At 39.3% G+C, this 14,020-nt stretch overlaps 1 protein-coding gene across 5 annotated transcripts in view; it reads right to left on the reverse strand.

Moving 5' to 3' along the window:
• Focad (focadhesin) overlaps positions 1-14,020 on the reverse strand; it is a 295,918-nt gene that overhangs the window by 208,404 nt on the left and 73,494 nt on the right. For all 5 annotated transcript variants that reach the window (XM_034503044.2, XM_076934681.1, XM_076934682.1 and 2 more), the window contains 4 exons: positions 13,348-13,449; positions 8,838-9,042; positions 5,502-5,708; positions 2,384-2,471 (listed from right to left, as the gene is read on the reverse strand). In XM_034503044.2, coding sequence (XP_034358935.1) covers positions 2,384-2,471; positions 5,502-5,708; positions 8,838-9,042; positions 13,348-13,449 — 602 coding nt within the window. The remainder of the gene's footprint in view (positions 1-2,383; positions 2,472-5,501; positions 5,709-8,837; positions 9,043-13,347; positions 13,450-14,020) is intronic.

Genomic DNA, 14,020 nt, shown 5'->3' on the forward strand with positions numbered 1-14,020 from the left:
ACAAAAGACTTTAAGGCCAGTGAGGTGGGTCAGTGGATAAAGCACTTTCCCTGCAAAACCCGGTGATCTGAACTTCAGCCCTGAAACAATAAAGGTGAAAGGAAACATGTGCTTTGCCCTCTGCCTTCTCCATGCATGTGATGGCACACATATACAATAGTGATAAATATCTTTGTGTTGTTTATTTTACACACACACACAGGTGTTTTGCTTGCATTTATGTCTGTGCAGCACATGCATTCAATGGTCAGCAGAAGGCACAGGATCCCCTGGATCAGAATTACAGATGGTTGTTAGGCTGCCATGGTGAGTGATGGGAATCAAGTCAAGGTCCTCAGGACGAGCAGACAGTGCTCTTAATTTCAGCCCAAATCATTTTTTTCCCCAAAGACAGAGTAATGTTTCTCTAGGGCTACAACTGAAAATGCTGACTAGTAGCATTACATATGTTAGACGTCCGCGTGAGATGTCTGCGCGCAGCTCAGAACAGACCACTCCAGACCAAATGGTTGGGGGTGGGGGGAGTTTATTCAGGAGATAGGACAAAGGTGGGAGGAAGAAGATGGAAGAAGACTGAAGAAGAGAGAGGAAGAAGAGAAGTAGAGGCCAGCCACGATCACCTGGAGAGATAGGAAGAGAAGGGGTGGGGGAGGGGACAGAAAAGCTAGAGGAAAGAGAGCAGGAGATTAAGAGGGTAAGAGAGAGTAAGAGATTAAGAGAGAGGGGAGGGCCTGGTGGTGGTGGCACACGCCTTTAATCCCAGCACTTGGGAGGCAAAGGCAGGCGGATTTCTGAGTTCGAGGCCAGCCTGGTCTACATAGTGAGTTCCAGGACTGCCAGGGCTACACAGAGAAACCCTGTCTCAAAAAACCAAAAAAAAAAAAAAAAAAAAAAAAAGGAGAGAGAGAGAGAGAGAGAGAGAGAGAGAGAGAGAGAGAGAGAGAGAGAGAGAGAGGAGGGAGCAAGCAGCCCCTTTTATAGTGGGCCAAACCTACCTGGCTGTTGCCAGGTAACTGTGGGGCGGAGCATACCTGGCTATTGCCAGATAACTGTGGAGGTGGAGTTTAGACAGAATACTAACAACATATAAGAAATTTAGGGGGCAAATATTTACACTTTAAATGGTAAATCTCATGATATTTAAATTATACCATAATTAAATTTTGTAAAAGCAACAGAAGTAGCAGCCTGGAGCACAATGCTTCCAGGAGATGCCATGTGCACTGTTGGAGAAAAGACAAAAGTCATCCAAAGAGGACCAGGGAGAGCTGACAATGAACATGAGGCAAAAGCAATCTAAGAGACTGGGTCTCCTCCATGGACTGAGACCTGTTCCAAGCAATTTACTCTCAAGATACTGCCAAATTGATGTCCCAGAGGAGAAAGCACAACAGAAATTTACCTAAAGCACTTTAATTTTCAGCCCATTATTTACATGCACTTGATACTGGAAGAAGCAAAGTTAGACAACAACAACAACAAAAAAAAACCAGCAAACTTTAAAACTATGTCTTCTTTGCCCATCAGGGTAGAAACTTGACTCCTGTACTCTTCACAACTAGCACACTGTGCTTCCCTCTCAGCACCTTCACTTCCCTTTACATCGGTATTACACAAGCAAAGGAACACCACCATTCACCTTGTAACCCAAGTTAACAAAAGATAATTAATTACAACTCATTCACATAAATAAGTCTGGGTTTTCTGCAGTGTGTGTGTAAGGAAAGTGAGGGGGGATATCTGCAGTGTGTGTGTGTGTGTGTGTGTGTGTGTGTGTGTGAGAGAGAGAGAGAGAGAGAGAGAGAGAGAGAGAGAGAGAGAGAGAGAGAGAGGGGCCAACTCATGGGATCAATTCTCTCCTTCCACCAAGTGCATTCTGAGGATTGAACTCAGCCTGTTTGGTGTGACAGTGAGTGCCTTTACACACTGGGACATCTCTCTGGCACAAAATACAATTTTAAAACAAATACAACCTAAAAGACACTTAAGTTCTTACAAGGGTCTTATATTATTCTCATTTTGGCATATAATTATGAATAAAGAAAAGGCCCACATATACATTTTTAAATGGCATTGTGCTATTCTATTACAGTGCATGAAAGATACTGGGCAAAGGTAAACTATGGAGACACGCCCACGCTAGCACTAGAGTAAGAAATAAGCTCTTCTTGATAGCAATTAGGAAGAAGCCAGACAAAAACTCAAACTGCGGGGAGCAGGATCTGCTGCTCTAGAACACCAAGCTGGTGTGCTTCGTGGAGAAGCAGGACTCACTGCTCTAGAACACTGGGCAAGCACGCTATGTGGAGGAACAAAACTCACTGCTCTAGAACACGGGGAAAGCACCTGTTTACACGGTTCTGCAGAGTCTGTTTGGACTTACCTAGGTTTAATACTGGCTTCTGTTGACTTGCTGGAGTCTGGAGAAGTATTAAAGCAATTCCAATAATGACCAGTTTGACAGGAAAATCCTAGAAATAGAACAAAAAGTGTATTAAAGAGAATCCAGGAACCATGGCTTCACAACATGAATCCAAGAAAAATGTATTTCAATGAACAGTTGTAAACACTGAATAGAATACCTAACCCAGTCTGTACCACTGAAGAATTGGCAATACCACAGAGAGCAGGTTACGTGTTAAATTAGGGGCCAAAAAGCAACAGAGTTACACCAAAAAAAAAAAAAAAAATTGTGTTTTGGTTCACTTCTCCCTGCTTTGGTTGAGTGGTTGTTTTTGGTTTTGTTAAAGAAAAAAACTTTCTACCAAAAATATTAGAGGAATGAATCTGTATAAGCCGCTGCAACAGCCTGAAATGCTGGACTTAGAAACATTTCATTAGGAAAAAGTAGCTAATTTTTTCTATTTATCTAACATTTGTCACAATTCATCTATATAACATAAAATAAATTATATGAACTATAGTTTAATAAGCTATATAATGAAAAAGAAACACGTAAAGGAGGCAGGAATTGTAATTTATTGAGCATATTTAACTGTAACAAAGAAATAAGCATAAAATATAAAATCATCAAGTTCAGCAATGCGTAAGTAAAGTGAAGAAGACATATACAATAAGTTTTAATCTAGATGACACAGGATCAAAACAAAACAGATAAGGCAACTTCAGTCCATTCAGAAATTTTACAGAAGAGCCTACAGAGTCAAATCACGAGGATAAAGACAGACAAGGGGCGGAGGGGAATGGGGATGGACATGTGACAGGAGCAAACAATCAGAAAACAGATGAGAGAAAACAATCACAGTGCAGTGGCAGAAGCGATACTCCTTGAGCCCCTATCAATTCTGGCATAAATCAATAACACCCTCCATCTCACCTTTACCACGGCAAGAAGGAAACTGAACTATAAAATCTGCTAAATCCCCACGTTATGAGCTTTAAAAACAAAACATCCAAAGAAAATGGGTAATTAAACTTTGTAAATAAAACGTGCCTGTTTGTGTCTTTTGTAATTATCTAAGTTTCCTGCTTTGAAGTGTAGTTGCAAGCAAGGAAGCAGGCAAAGCGAACTCATCAGAGGATGAATTTTACAGCTTGAAACCAATACACTCACAATGTATATCATCACGTCAGGTTCTGCCATATTTCCCCGAATTTCTGCATGTCCATATATAAAACAGGAAGGTAGCAAAATTATTTACATTCCAAATTTGGAAACCTCCAATAGGTTCATAGAAAAAGTATGACATAATATACTAATGGCTTGGCTGAATGCCTCTTCCATACCAGCTGTCACTGAAAAGGCGATAATTTTTTTAAAAGCATCTTTAGTTTTTAAAACAGAACAAAAACATTCTCAATGGCTAGAGCTTACAAATAAGTAATCTATGCCATGTGTGGGCACCAAACCCTGACACTATTACTGATGCCATGTACTTGCAGACAGAGGCCTAGTATGGCTGTCCCCTGAGAGGCTCTACCAGCAACTGACTGACCATTGGACAGAGGTCACGGACCCCTATGGAAGAGTTAAGGGAAAGTTTTAAAGGAACTGAAGGAAATGGCAACCCCATAGGAAGACCAACAGTGTCAACTAACCCAGATTGCTGGGAGCTCCCAGAAACTGAGTTACCAATCAAAAAGCATACACGGGCGGGTCAGGGGCCCCCGGCACATATGTAGCAGAAGACTGCTTTGTCTGGCCTCAGTAGGAAATGATGTGCCTAATCCTATAGAGATTTGATGCCCTAGAGAAGGGGGATGCCTGTAGGAACGGGGAGGGGGGCGTGAAGGAAAGCACCTCTCAGAGGCAAAGGGGAGGAGGAATGGGATGAAGAACTCTAGAAGAGGGTATTGGGAGGGTAGGTAATATTTGGAATATAAATAAATAGGTAATTTAAAAAAAAATTTAAAAATAATCCTAAATGAAAGTGAACTTCTCTGCCATGTGTGAGACCGGCCTTAAAGAACAGAGGTAATAGAAAAGGGGCTAGAGAGTTGGGATATCAAAAACATAGAGTGAATGGTGCAGGATTACAAGGGATACATCTTAGGTTACTTTATAAATTTTTGCTTTTGTTTGTTTGACTGATAGACACCAGAACATATTTTTTAATTTATTCTTTGAGAATTTCATATATGTATTCAATGTACCTTAGGCACTAAAGGTTCTCAAATTATTTGTCAAAATGTTTAACCTCAGGAACATTAACATGAGCAACAACAAACTTCATAATAAATATTAAGTACATATATATATGTGTGTGTGTGTATTAATATATATTCATATTTATATAAGTATGTAGTTTTGTGTATATATATATACACACACACACACACACACACACACACACACACACACACACACATATATAGACTACATATACATATAACTGTTTGATTTGGGGTTTGTTTGTTTGTTTACATAGGATCTCACTAGGTTGCTCTAGATGCCCTGGAATCACTGTGTAGATAGGGCTGGCCTCCAACTCACAGAGATCCACCTGCATCTGCTTCTTGTGTACTAGGATTAAAGGTGTACACCACCACACACAGCTTCTGCTTTTGTTTTTGAGGTATAATCTCACTATGTTGGCCACATAAGCCTAAAACTCAGCCAGGCTTAACAACTTAGAGTAATCCTCATCCTCAGCTGCTGTGTGGCAGGATTGCAAGTGTGAGTCATGATGCTTGGTTCACATGACCTTGTAAATGAGATCCTATAAGCACATTTATCTTATTCTCTTAGAATTACTTATTTGCATCAATTCTTGTATCTTGAGATCATAGAATGTGTAGATTCTAGAATATAACACTTGTTCAATATTTATGTTCTATTTTAAAGATAGAAATGAGGTAGACTTTTAAGTGATGACACAAATTATTTAATAATTCATTTTATAATAAATATCTGTAATAGTATGCTCTAATAGAATAAGACCCGATCACCTCTGACACACAATAAACTACATAAACAAAACCACTCAGTTTCTTAAAGACTTTCTAAAGTGATAATTAGTATATTAACACATTGTCCTTACCTCCCCAAGAAGCTCAACACTGCGGTCTAAAAGCTGAATTAAAGATGAGCAATCCCCAGTTGTCTTTAAGCTGACTTCACAGATGCACAGCAACTGAAGGGTCAGCTGGGTAAGCCGACTCTTCCAGAAAACAGGATGGCGCAGAAGGCTTAGATATACTTCCTCCATGAACAGCATCATCTCTGTTGTCTGTATCAGATCATTCATCTGTTGAAGGAAGTTATACTGGTTAAAATTATAGAAAAACTTAAGCTATACAAAAAGTTTTCAACAGAAGTGTAAAGGAGACACAGTTACATGACTGAGTGTTCAGCTCCTCACGTGTGCCATCTGCATTTGTCACTATCCAAAGTATAATTTTTACTGCCTGTGCTGCTCTTGTCTCACACAAACTCCACAGCCAGATGCTCTGCTACTAAAGTGATGCTCCCAAAACAAATTCTTTTTATTTTTCTGGCTTCTTTGAAAAAGATGTCTTAACACAAATTATGTGCAGTGCTTACACATTGAAGGACATTACCTCAAAGTTGGTTTTGAATTCTACAACAGTTCAACACAGACACCTGGTCATATGGTCAGCTTTTCTTACTATGAACTAACTTCTCCCTCAACTAGCCTTACCTGATGCATCATTTAGCACACTGGAGAATGTAGTAAAAGACCTTGTTTAAATGGTAGGTGTCTTCTCAACAGGCCAATGCATTAGACAAGAAGAACTGGGGTGCCCTTGAAAAATCCCAATTCAACTTATACCCTCCAGCTCTATTCAAAATTCTGGAGTTAAGGGTGTGGTCCTGATCATAGCAATCATGGCATTTCCCAGGGTTATAAGCAGTGACCCATCTGCTCCAGTCAGGATGCTTCTGTGTGAAAAGCCCTAATATTCCACCACTGTTAATGTAGTATTTTAAAAACAGCAGCACCCGATCTGTCTTGTGTGACAGTGCCACCATGTTCCCGACTAGGCATGGTCTGAGGCCACGAGCAGTGGCATGTTCTAGAGGAGGAGGAAGAGGTAGAAGGGCAATGGGGGAGAAGCACGTGGCCTGCAAAAACTGAAAGTTATAAGGGATCTCATAGCTGGGAAATAGAGTAGTATAATGGTAAATCTGCCCAATCTAGGCAAGCAGTTTATATTCATAATTATTGAGTTATGTTTTCTTTGACCAGTCTTATCTGGGTTGGAGATTTACCACAACACACCACTGCTTATCACTCATTAGAAAAAGAGAATCAATACAAATTATACACAATTAAGAGTTCCTAGGAAACCAGAAAGATTACAAAAAAAAAAAAAGCGTAAAGAAAGAACACCAAAAAATAATTTATAAATAAAATATCAACAGACAAATAGCTTAATTATATGGTGATTTATTTCCTTAAGTATATTTACTATGCATACTGGAAACATTCTATTAAAAAAATCAATTAAGCTGATTAGCAAAAAAAAATTCTCTGGTCTTTAGCATTATCAAAATTCTTAGGAAGAAATTCAAAGTAATGTTCTATCTCTATGTAAAAATAGATCATGTAGCATGGATAATGTATGATGTGACAAAAATCATTTAAAATAAAACCCAGTTGCACAAACATAAAATGGAGAACAAACTGGTTGAGGAGGAAGCTAACTATGTGTCTCACTGACCACTCTCTAACCCTAAATCAAACCAGGAGGTTGGGGGCGGGGAGGGGGGGGTCAACATCTCACAACATAGTAGTAACTTCAGTGTCCTCCTTTCCTAGTGCCCAAGATAGACAGGGCCATATCCACAGCACCACATTCAGCCCTGAGAAGGACATTTCCGAGTTGTACCTATGAATATACTAGAACAATGAACAATGAAAATTCTGGAAGTCATTTAATGGGAAGAAAGTGATTTTTTGTTGTTGCTTGTTTGTTTTTAATGATGTCCAATAAACAGGAGGGAGACAGGCAAGAAAGATAAGAAAAAAGACAGGAAAAATCCAAACAAGACCAGACACAGATAGGAAGTCTAAAGCTTGTGTCTTATTATAGGAAGAAGGGAGTCTAATATATAATTGTTTAATGAAAGTCAATTGAAATACTTGAAACCCATATTACTTCTCAGTAGTGTATTCATAAGCTTGGGTGTTTATTGCTTAAGGAATATAAGAAACATCTCTACAAGTGGGAAGTAGATGATGTGCCTCAAGGACTCCTCATTCTCATTCTTTTAATAAAACAGACTTGTTACATGACTAAATCTGATGTTTCCCTTTTCCTCTCACCTGTATCACTAAAATGACAGGGTGTCCCAAAACCATTCCATAGTGAGCTTCTACAAGCATCTAAGCTTCTCACAAAGAAAGCAAACATTTAGCAAACTGCACAGAACAGGGCAATAAAGGCATGGTCGGGAAAACTGCCCAAGCTGAAGACCTTCTGCCTATATTTGCTTTATTACCCACGGAAAACAAAAGCTTTAGAAAAGCCACTGGAGAATTCATTTTAATTAACTTTTCTCTGCCTTGATTACAGGAAAGCACATTTATGAGCCACAGAGGAAAGAGTCACTCCAGTCACTCCTTGCTAATACAGACTTAAAACAGGTCATCTGTGACCCAAAGTGATCACTTTGAAATATATCCTCAGATTCCTTCCATCAGCCAAGCAGCATGACACTCAGATTCCCACAAATGGCCTGACCTTGATCGTGGAAAGGGATAGCCTGACAAATGAACCACTCCACTACAATCATAGCACACTGGCAACTGTGCTTTTTAATCTGCGGCCATAAAGATAGTAACTAAAGTTTCTCTCTCCCCCTAACTCTCTATACCATGATCCATCATCTACAAGGAATTATCACAATTGGCATATTAACTCATTTCTTACACTGTGGCTTTCCAAACAGCAAGAGCAAGGGCTGCCAGTGGATCCTACAGGATAGGTGGAACTCAAAAGTAGCACTCAGCAGGCTGAGTGGTGTATCCTCATGGTAGATCTGCTCAGGGGCACACTTTCTGTTCAATTTGCCAAAGGTGTTTTAATTTATTCTGCTCTGTTTTTTTTTTCTACTTCTTAGTATCAGTACAAAGACATTAAAGATTCTCCTCCCTAGTGATCCTTAAAAAAGTTTTCTCAAAGTAAATGGTATTAATTTATACTTCAGTGAATACTGTACATATCATTAAATCTGAATTTTTTTTTTTTTTTTTTTTTTTTTTTAAGTACCAGCATTTGTAGACGGTCTCTCAAGTTTGTCCAGTTTCTCCAATCAATCACCTAGGATCAAGAACTACCAAGTGTGAGCTAACAATAATCAACACTTACTGGAATATTAAGGAAGGAAGATGAACAATGAGGGGCGGTACCTGCAAGCATGGAACCATGTTACAGCACAGCTCAAGGATGTGTTGCTCCAATACTGATGGCTGGGCTTCTTCACAAACACCTCTGGGCTGAAGTAAGACTTTGAGCAGGGACAGTCGAAGATTAGCATATTCTTGTAACTGGAATGGTTCACAGTAGAGATACCACAGAAATGGTGCCATTATTTGGACACATGAAGCTTCTGACCTGCAAATCATGGAACATGTCAGTCAGTCAACCGAGTTGAATATGCTAATGTCATTGGAAGAAACAGCTCTCACCTCAAGGGAATAAAAGACAAGATTTACTCTGGACCAAAATGATATGACTGTGACCCAGAAATATACACTTAGGTCTCCAAAATAAAAAGCTCCGAGCTCCAACAAGAAAACATGTTCACAGTTTGTATAATAACAAGACGAAGAAAGTTAAAATTCAAGTCATTTTTAAAATGCATTGGTACAAACATCAGAGAGGCAGTTAGCAAGGTGAAAGGTGAGAGGTAGGGGGCAATCTTGCCTACAGAACTCAGATGCTATGGTGAAATTTTTAGCTTTGGAGATGGTGGAAGCCAGGAATCTGTGAAGTTAATAAATTCCAAAAGGTTTCTATCTGTCACTGGAGGTTAGAGCCAAAACAAAACTGGACAAGAAATGCAGAGCTCACAATAAACTGTAACTAGACTCTGAACTTCCAGCATTCCAACCTCTGCACAGCACTACAGCCCTATCTTTGCAGACACAGCTTCTTTCCAGAAATTCTCCTTCTGCTATCAAGCAGTGAGTGACACAAATTGACCTACAGTTTGTGGCACATCGTAAACAGCCACAGATAGCATCAAGTAGCTTTTGAATATGCTCTGACCTAACGGGATCTTGGCTAAACAGCCCTTGTCCAGCAAAGGGATTGACTCAGGACCAGCAGGCACTAAGCCAGATTCCCAGAACTAAAAAACATGTCTCTCACATTAGAATAGTGGTAATACTCCAAAACCGGCCTATGGTGAATAGCAGAACCATCTGAGAACGTTTATTAGAATTACAGCTATCAGGATCTATTTATTCTCCAGGGGTATCACACAAGCATGCACCTATAGTAAAATTTTGTAGATAAAATATATATATAATAAACTTATATAATCATCCTATTATTGTGACAGCTCACATTTACAGTATTCCATGATTTCTTTTTCCATAATTTTAATTTCCATCAGTTGACAACCTGATACTTAATGGAAAGTTTCGGAAATAAATATAACTAATACATTTTACGTTGTGCCCATGCTGAGTTGTATAAGAAAGTACAAAACGACCTCACTCTATGCCTTCAAGACACAGACCAAGCTTGCTATACATGATCCTCTAAGACAGCAGTTCTCAACCCCTTTGGGGATCAAATGACCCTTACAGAGGTCACATATCAGATCATATATTACATAATAATAGCAAAATTACAGTTATGAAATAGCAATGAAATAATTTTATGGTTGGGGTCCCACTACATAAGAAACTGTACTTAAGGGTCACAGCATTAAGAAGGTTGAGAACTGCTCTAGGCCATCATGAATCTCTTGGCAGCCAGCTTGGTGTCAGGCCAAATGTATTATAATACTGTCGGTGCACAAGTAACGCTTATTTTACGAACTAATGACACCAATGAAGGAAAATAGTGAGTATAGCACCCGTGAGAAGCCATAAAGACCTTCCTTTCATGAACAAGTGATAGCCCTCAACTTAGGAAAAAAATAATGTTCAGGTCACTAAGATTGATGGTAAATGATTATTGTTAACTTCTATCTTTTTTCAGTACACAGCATCTCTATATTACACATACTTCAATTTTTTCCATAAGTTGAGGCATCCACTGAATGACTTTAGTGCCCCCAACCATGGATAAGTAGGGTTACTTTATTTTTACCTTGTTAACCTGCATAATACACAAGTAATTCTACTTTATGGTTTGAATTTATTTGATCCTTACCAGATCCTTATAAAGATGATTGAGAGACAGACAGATAGGGGTGTGTGTGTGTGTGTGTGTGTGTGTGTGTGTGTGTGTGTTTGTATGTGTGTGTGTGTGTGTGTGTAGAAACTAAGAGATGAATGAAATAATTGCCCACAACCTCTCAGAAGAATCTTCCAAGTCAAGGGAGTAAGATTATATATCAACATATCTTTAGTATCTAATTAGATTCATTATATTCCAATAACTGCTAAGCGCAAGATGCCAGCATGTCAGAATGACAGTCAAATGTAAAATAAAGACTTGGCCATATCATTAACCACTTAAATAGTCTGTGCTATGACAAAATAGTGACCTGAATCCTAACACTCAGCCTCTACCTATCTTGCCAGCCTCAGTCTCCATTTAATCATTACACTCATTTCAGGTCTTCAATCACCCCACTGGGCCACCACTTGCAGGTCCTTCTATTTCCATCACCCTCCAGTTCTCCACTTCGCAGTGACCTCCTGGGGTCCTTTCCCTTTTCTGACAGGCAGTCTGTGGTCACATCACCATTATGTGCTCCCACAGCACAACCGTTCACTATCATGGCATGTGCAGCATCTATAGCCCTTGTCAAACTGTATTCAAAATGAGAACACAGACCATAGCCTTCTGTTTACTGCTCTATCCCCAAGACTGTGTGTACCAAGCACACCCTCTAAGAAATGCACAGTCAATTGACATGTTTACATAAAGTTATTAAAAATTAGGATGCGTTAACCAAATATAACCATGTTCTTTTTTCATTTTTATTTAGTGTTTTCATCTACTATTTATAAAAAAAAATTAACTTTTTAAACATAGGTGAAACTGTATTGTTGTGCTTCCTTGATGATAAAGTACCATTTAAAAATTGCCCTGGCTTGATGGTTTTTTTTTGTTTTTTTTTTTTTTTTTTCTGATTTCATACTGATTTTCCAGAGTTCTGTGATGATTCATTGCTCTCTCAGGAAGAGAATAAAACAAAAGGCTCAAACAATGAAGTGATAGAGAATATTTAAGATGGGAAACAATGAGCCTCCATCTGCAGGATACCTTCCATACTGTGGTTGCCACTAAAGATGACATGGTATACAACAAACAACAGGGCTGTATGCCCACCTCTGCCTCCAACATTCAGTTAGCCTGGGATATGGCATGTAATGAATCTTCCCTGGGTCCTCGTTCTCAAACTCATGTGCTAGGTTAACAACCTTAAGGTTCCCAACCAAAAGTCCACAACTTTGGTAATGTACAGAACTCTCAGTGAAAGTAAAATCACAACACGAGCTTTCAATAAATCAAAGTAGAACCTGCTATAAATACTGCCCCAAAGACCTAGCATGAAGATATATTGACAGGTCAATAAGTCTGACTTAAGCTATCTAGTTTAATCAATAACTCCTACAATGGAAAGAATAGACTGTCTTTACATTTTATCTCCTTCACATAAGTGTGAAGCATTGCTCCTGATCTTATTAAATTACCAGCCTACCTGTATTACCTTCTCAACAACTTAAAAGTTACTGCTCCCAAATTAGATCTGACAGTACAACCAGAATTTTCAATTCCATCTTGCAAAGCACAATCTTATAGTACAAATGTATAATTGAAATTACCTTTTGCAGGGCCAGCATAAGAGCACATACATTTAATCCAAGCACTCAGGAGTCAGACACAAGGAGAAGTGAGTTCAAGGCTAGCCTGATCTACATAGTGAAGTCCAAGCTATCCAAGGCTACACAGTACCACAGTATCTCAAATGGAGTGGGGAGGTTACAAAGAAATCTGAAACAATGTATAATGACTCAAAGAAATTTCACGAAGCCAATATACTTATAAATTCATTTGGAGTTTTATTTGTTCTGGCAGATTTGATGAAAGGTTTATCTAGTAACTATTAATATTATACCAGTAAAAATCCATTTAAAGTGAAGGCAATTTTGGACCACCTTCTTGCAGCTGATTACAAGATACTGCAATCTGAATATTTCTATAGAAAGATAATCGTCAACTCATTCATGGGTATTGTTCTCAAATTTTTGAGATTTTTTTTAACACATCTATAAATGTCTGAGCATTATGAAGATGATGGGACAGGAGCCTCCAGAAAGTTTTAAATCGGACAGCAGAGAATGAAAGCAAGAATAAGTTTAATAACGTTACAAATCAAACTGCAAGTTGTGGAGACACAAAAGAGAGACACCTCAGCCCCTGCAACAAGCAAAGAAAGAGGAGGAACAAAATGCAGAGGGAAATTTAAAACAGCAGGCTTGGTCAGGGAGTGGAACAAAATTCAACAGAGGTAGGTAGTTACTGTCTACTGATAGTTCAACAACCAACAAGCCTGGCAGATCATGTCCTCTTACTGCTAAAAAGAAAAGAGAACGTACAGCCAGCTCTAGAACATTTCTTCTCCTTAAGAACCTCATAGTTACAGCAGCTAAAAAGAGAACAACACAGGGATCCAGCTCTAAAATTAGCACACCCCATTCTGTGTCCTTCATTTGTTTTATTTTACGTTACCTTTCAGGGCATTGCTGGAAAAAAGCTGTCAGCTGCTGCAGGAGTAGTGGCCAGCAATCAGGCCTGTGCTCAAGCACGGTGATCAAAGGCTGAGGAGGATTTCTGAGAAACAGGAAATCATATTGTTAGCTGTCATTTCAGGAGTACACATTCTCTCCATCCAAATATAGAAGCAAAGAAGCCAACAACAGCTACAGACATTTCCCAGGATCTATAATGCCACAAAACTATCACTTCCTAAACTAGGGAGGTGCTTCATGAGAACTGAGTTTCCCTGCATTTTATCTAATTCTCCTAAAATGAAAATAGATTCAGAGTCTCAGAGGTCTAAATTAGAAAATGGGTCCTAGCCGGGCAGTGTTGGCACACGACTTTAATCCCAGCACTTAGGAGGCAGAGACAGATGGATTTCTGAGTTCGAGGCCAGCCTGGTCTACAGAGTGAGTTCCAGGACAGCCAGGGCTATATAGAAAAACCCTGTCTTGAAGAAAGAAAGAAAGAAAGAAAGAAAGAAAGAGAGAGAGAGAGAGAGGGAGGGAGGGAGGGAGGGAGGGAGGGAGGGAGGGAGGGAGGGAGGGAGGGAGGGAGGGAGGGAGGGAGGGAGGGAGATGGGTCCTACAGTTTAATAGCTCAGACTTCAGCCTGCCTCCTAAATCCAGTAGCTCTCTCCGGA

The sequence above is a fragment of the Arvicanthis niloticus genome, chromosome 5, assembly GCF_011762505.2.
Source record: "Arvicanthis niloticus isolate mArvNil1 chromosome 5, mArvNil1.pat.X, whole genome shotgun sequence".
Classification (NCBI taxonomy): domain Eukaryota; kingdom Metazoa; phylum Chordata; class Mammalia; order Rodentia; family Muridae; genus Arvicanthis; species Arvicanthis niloticus.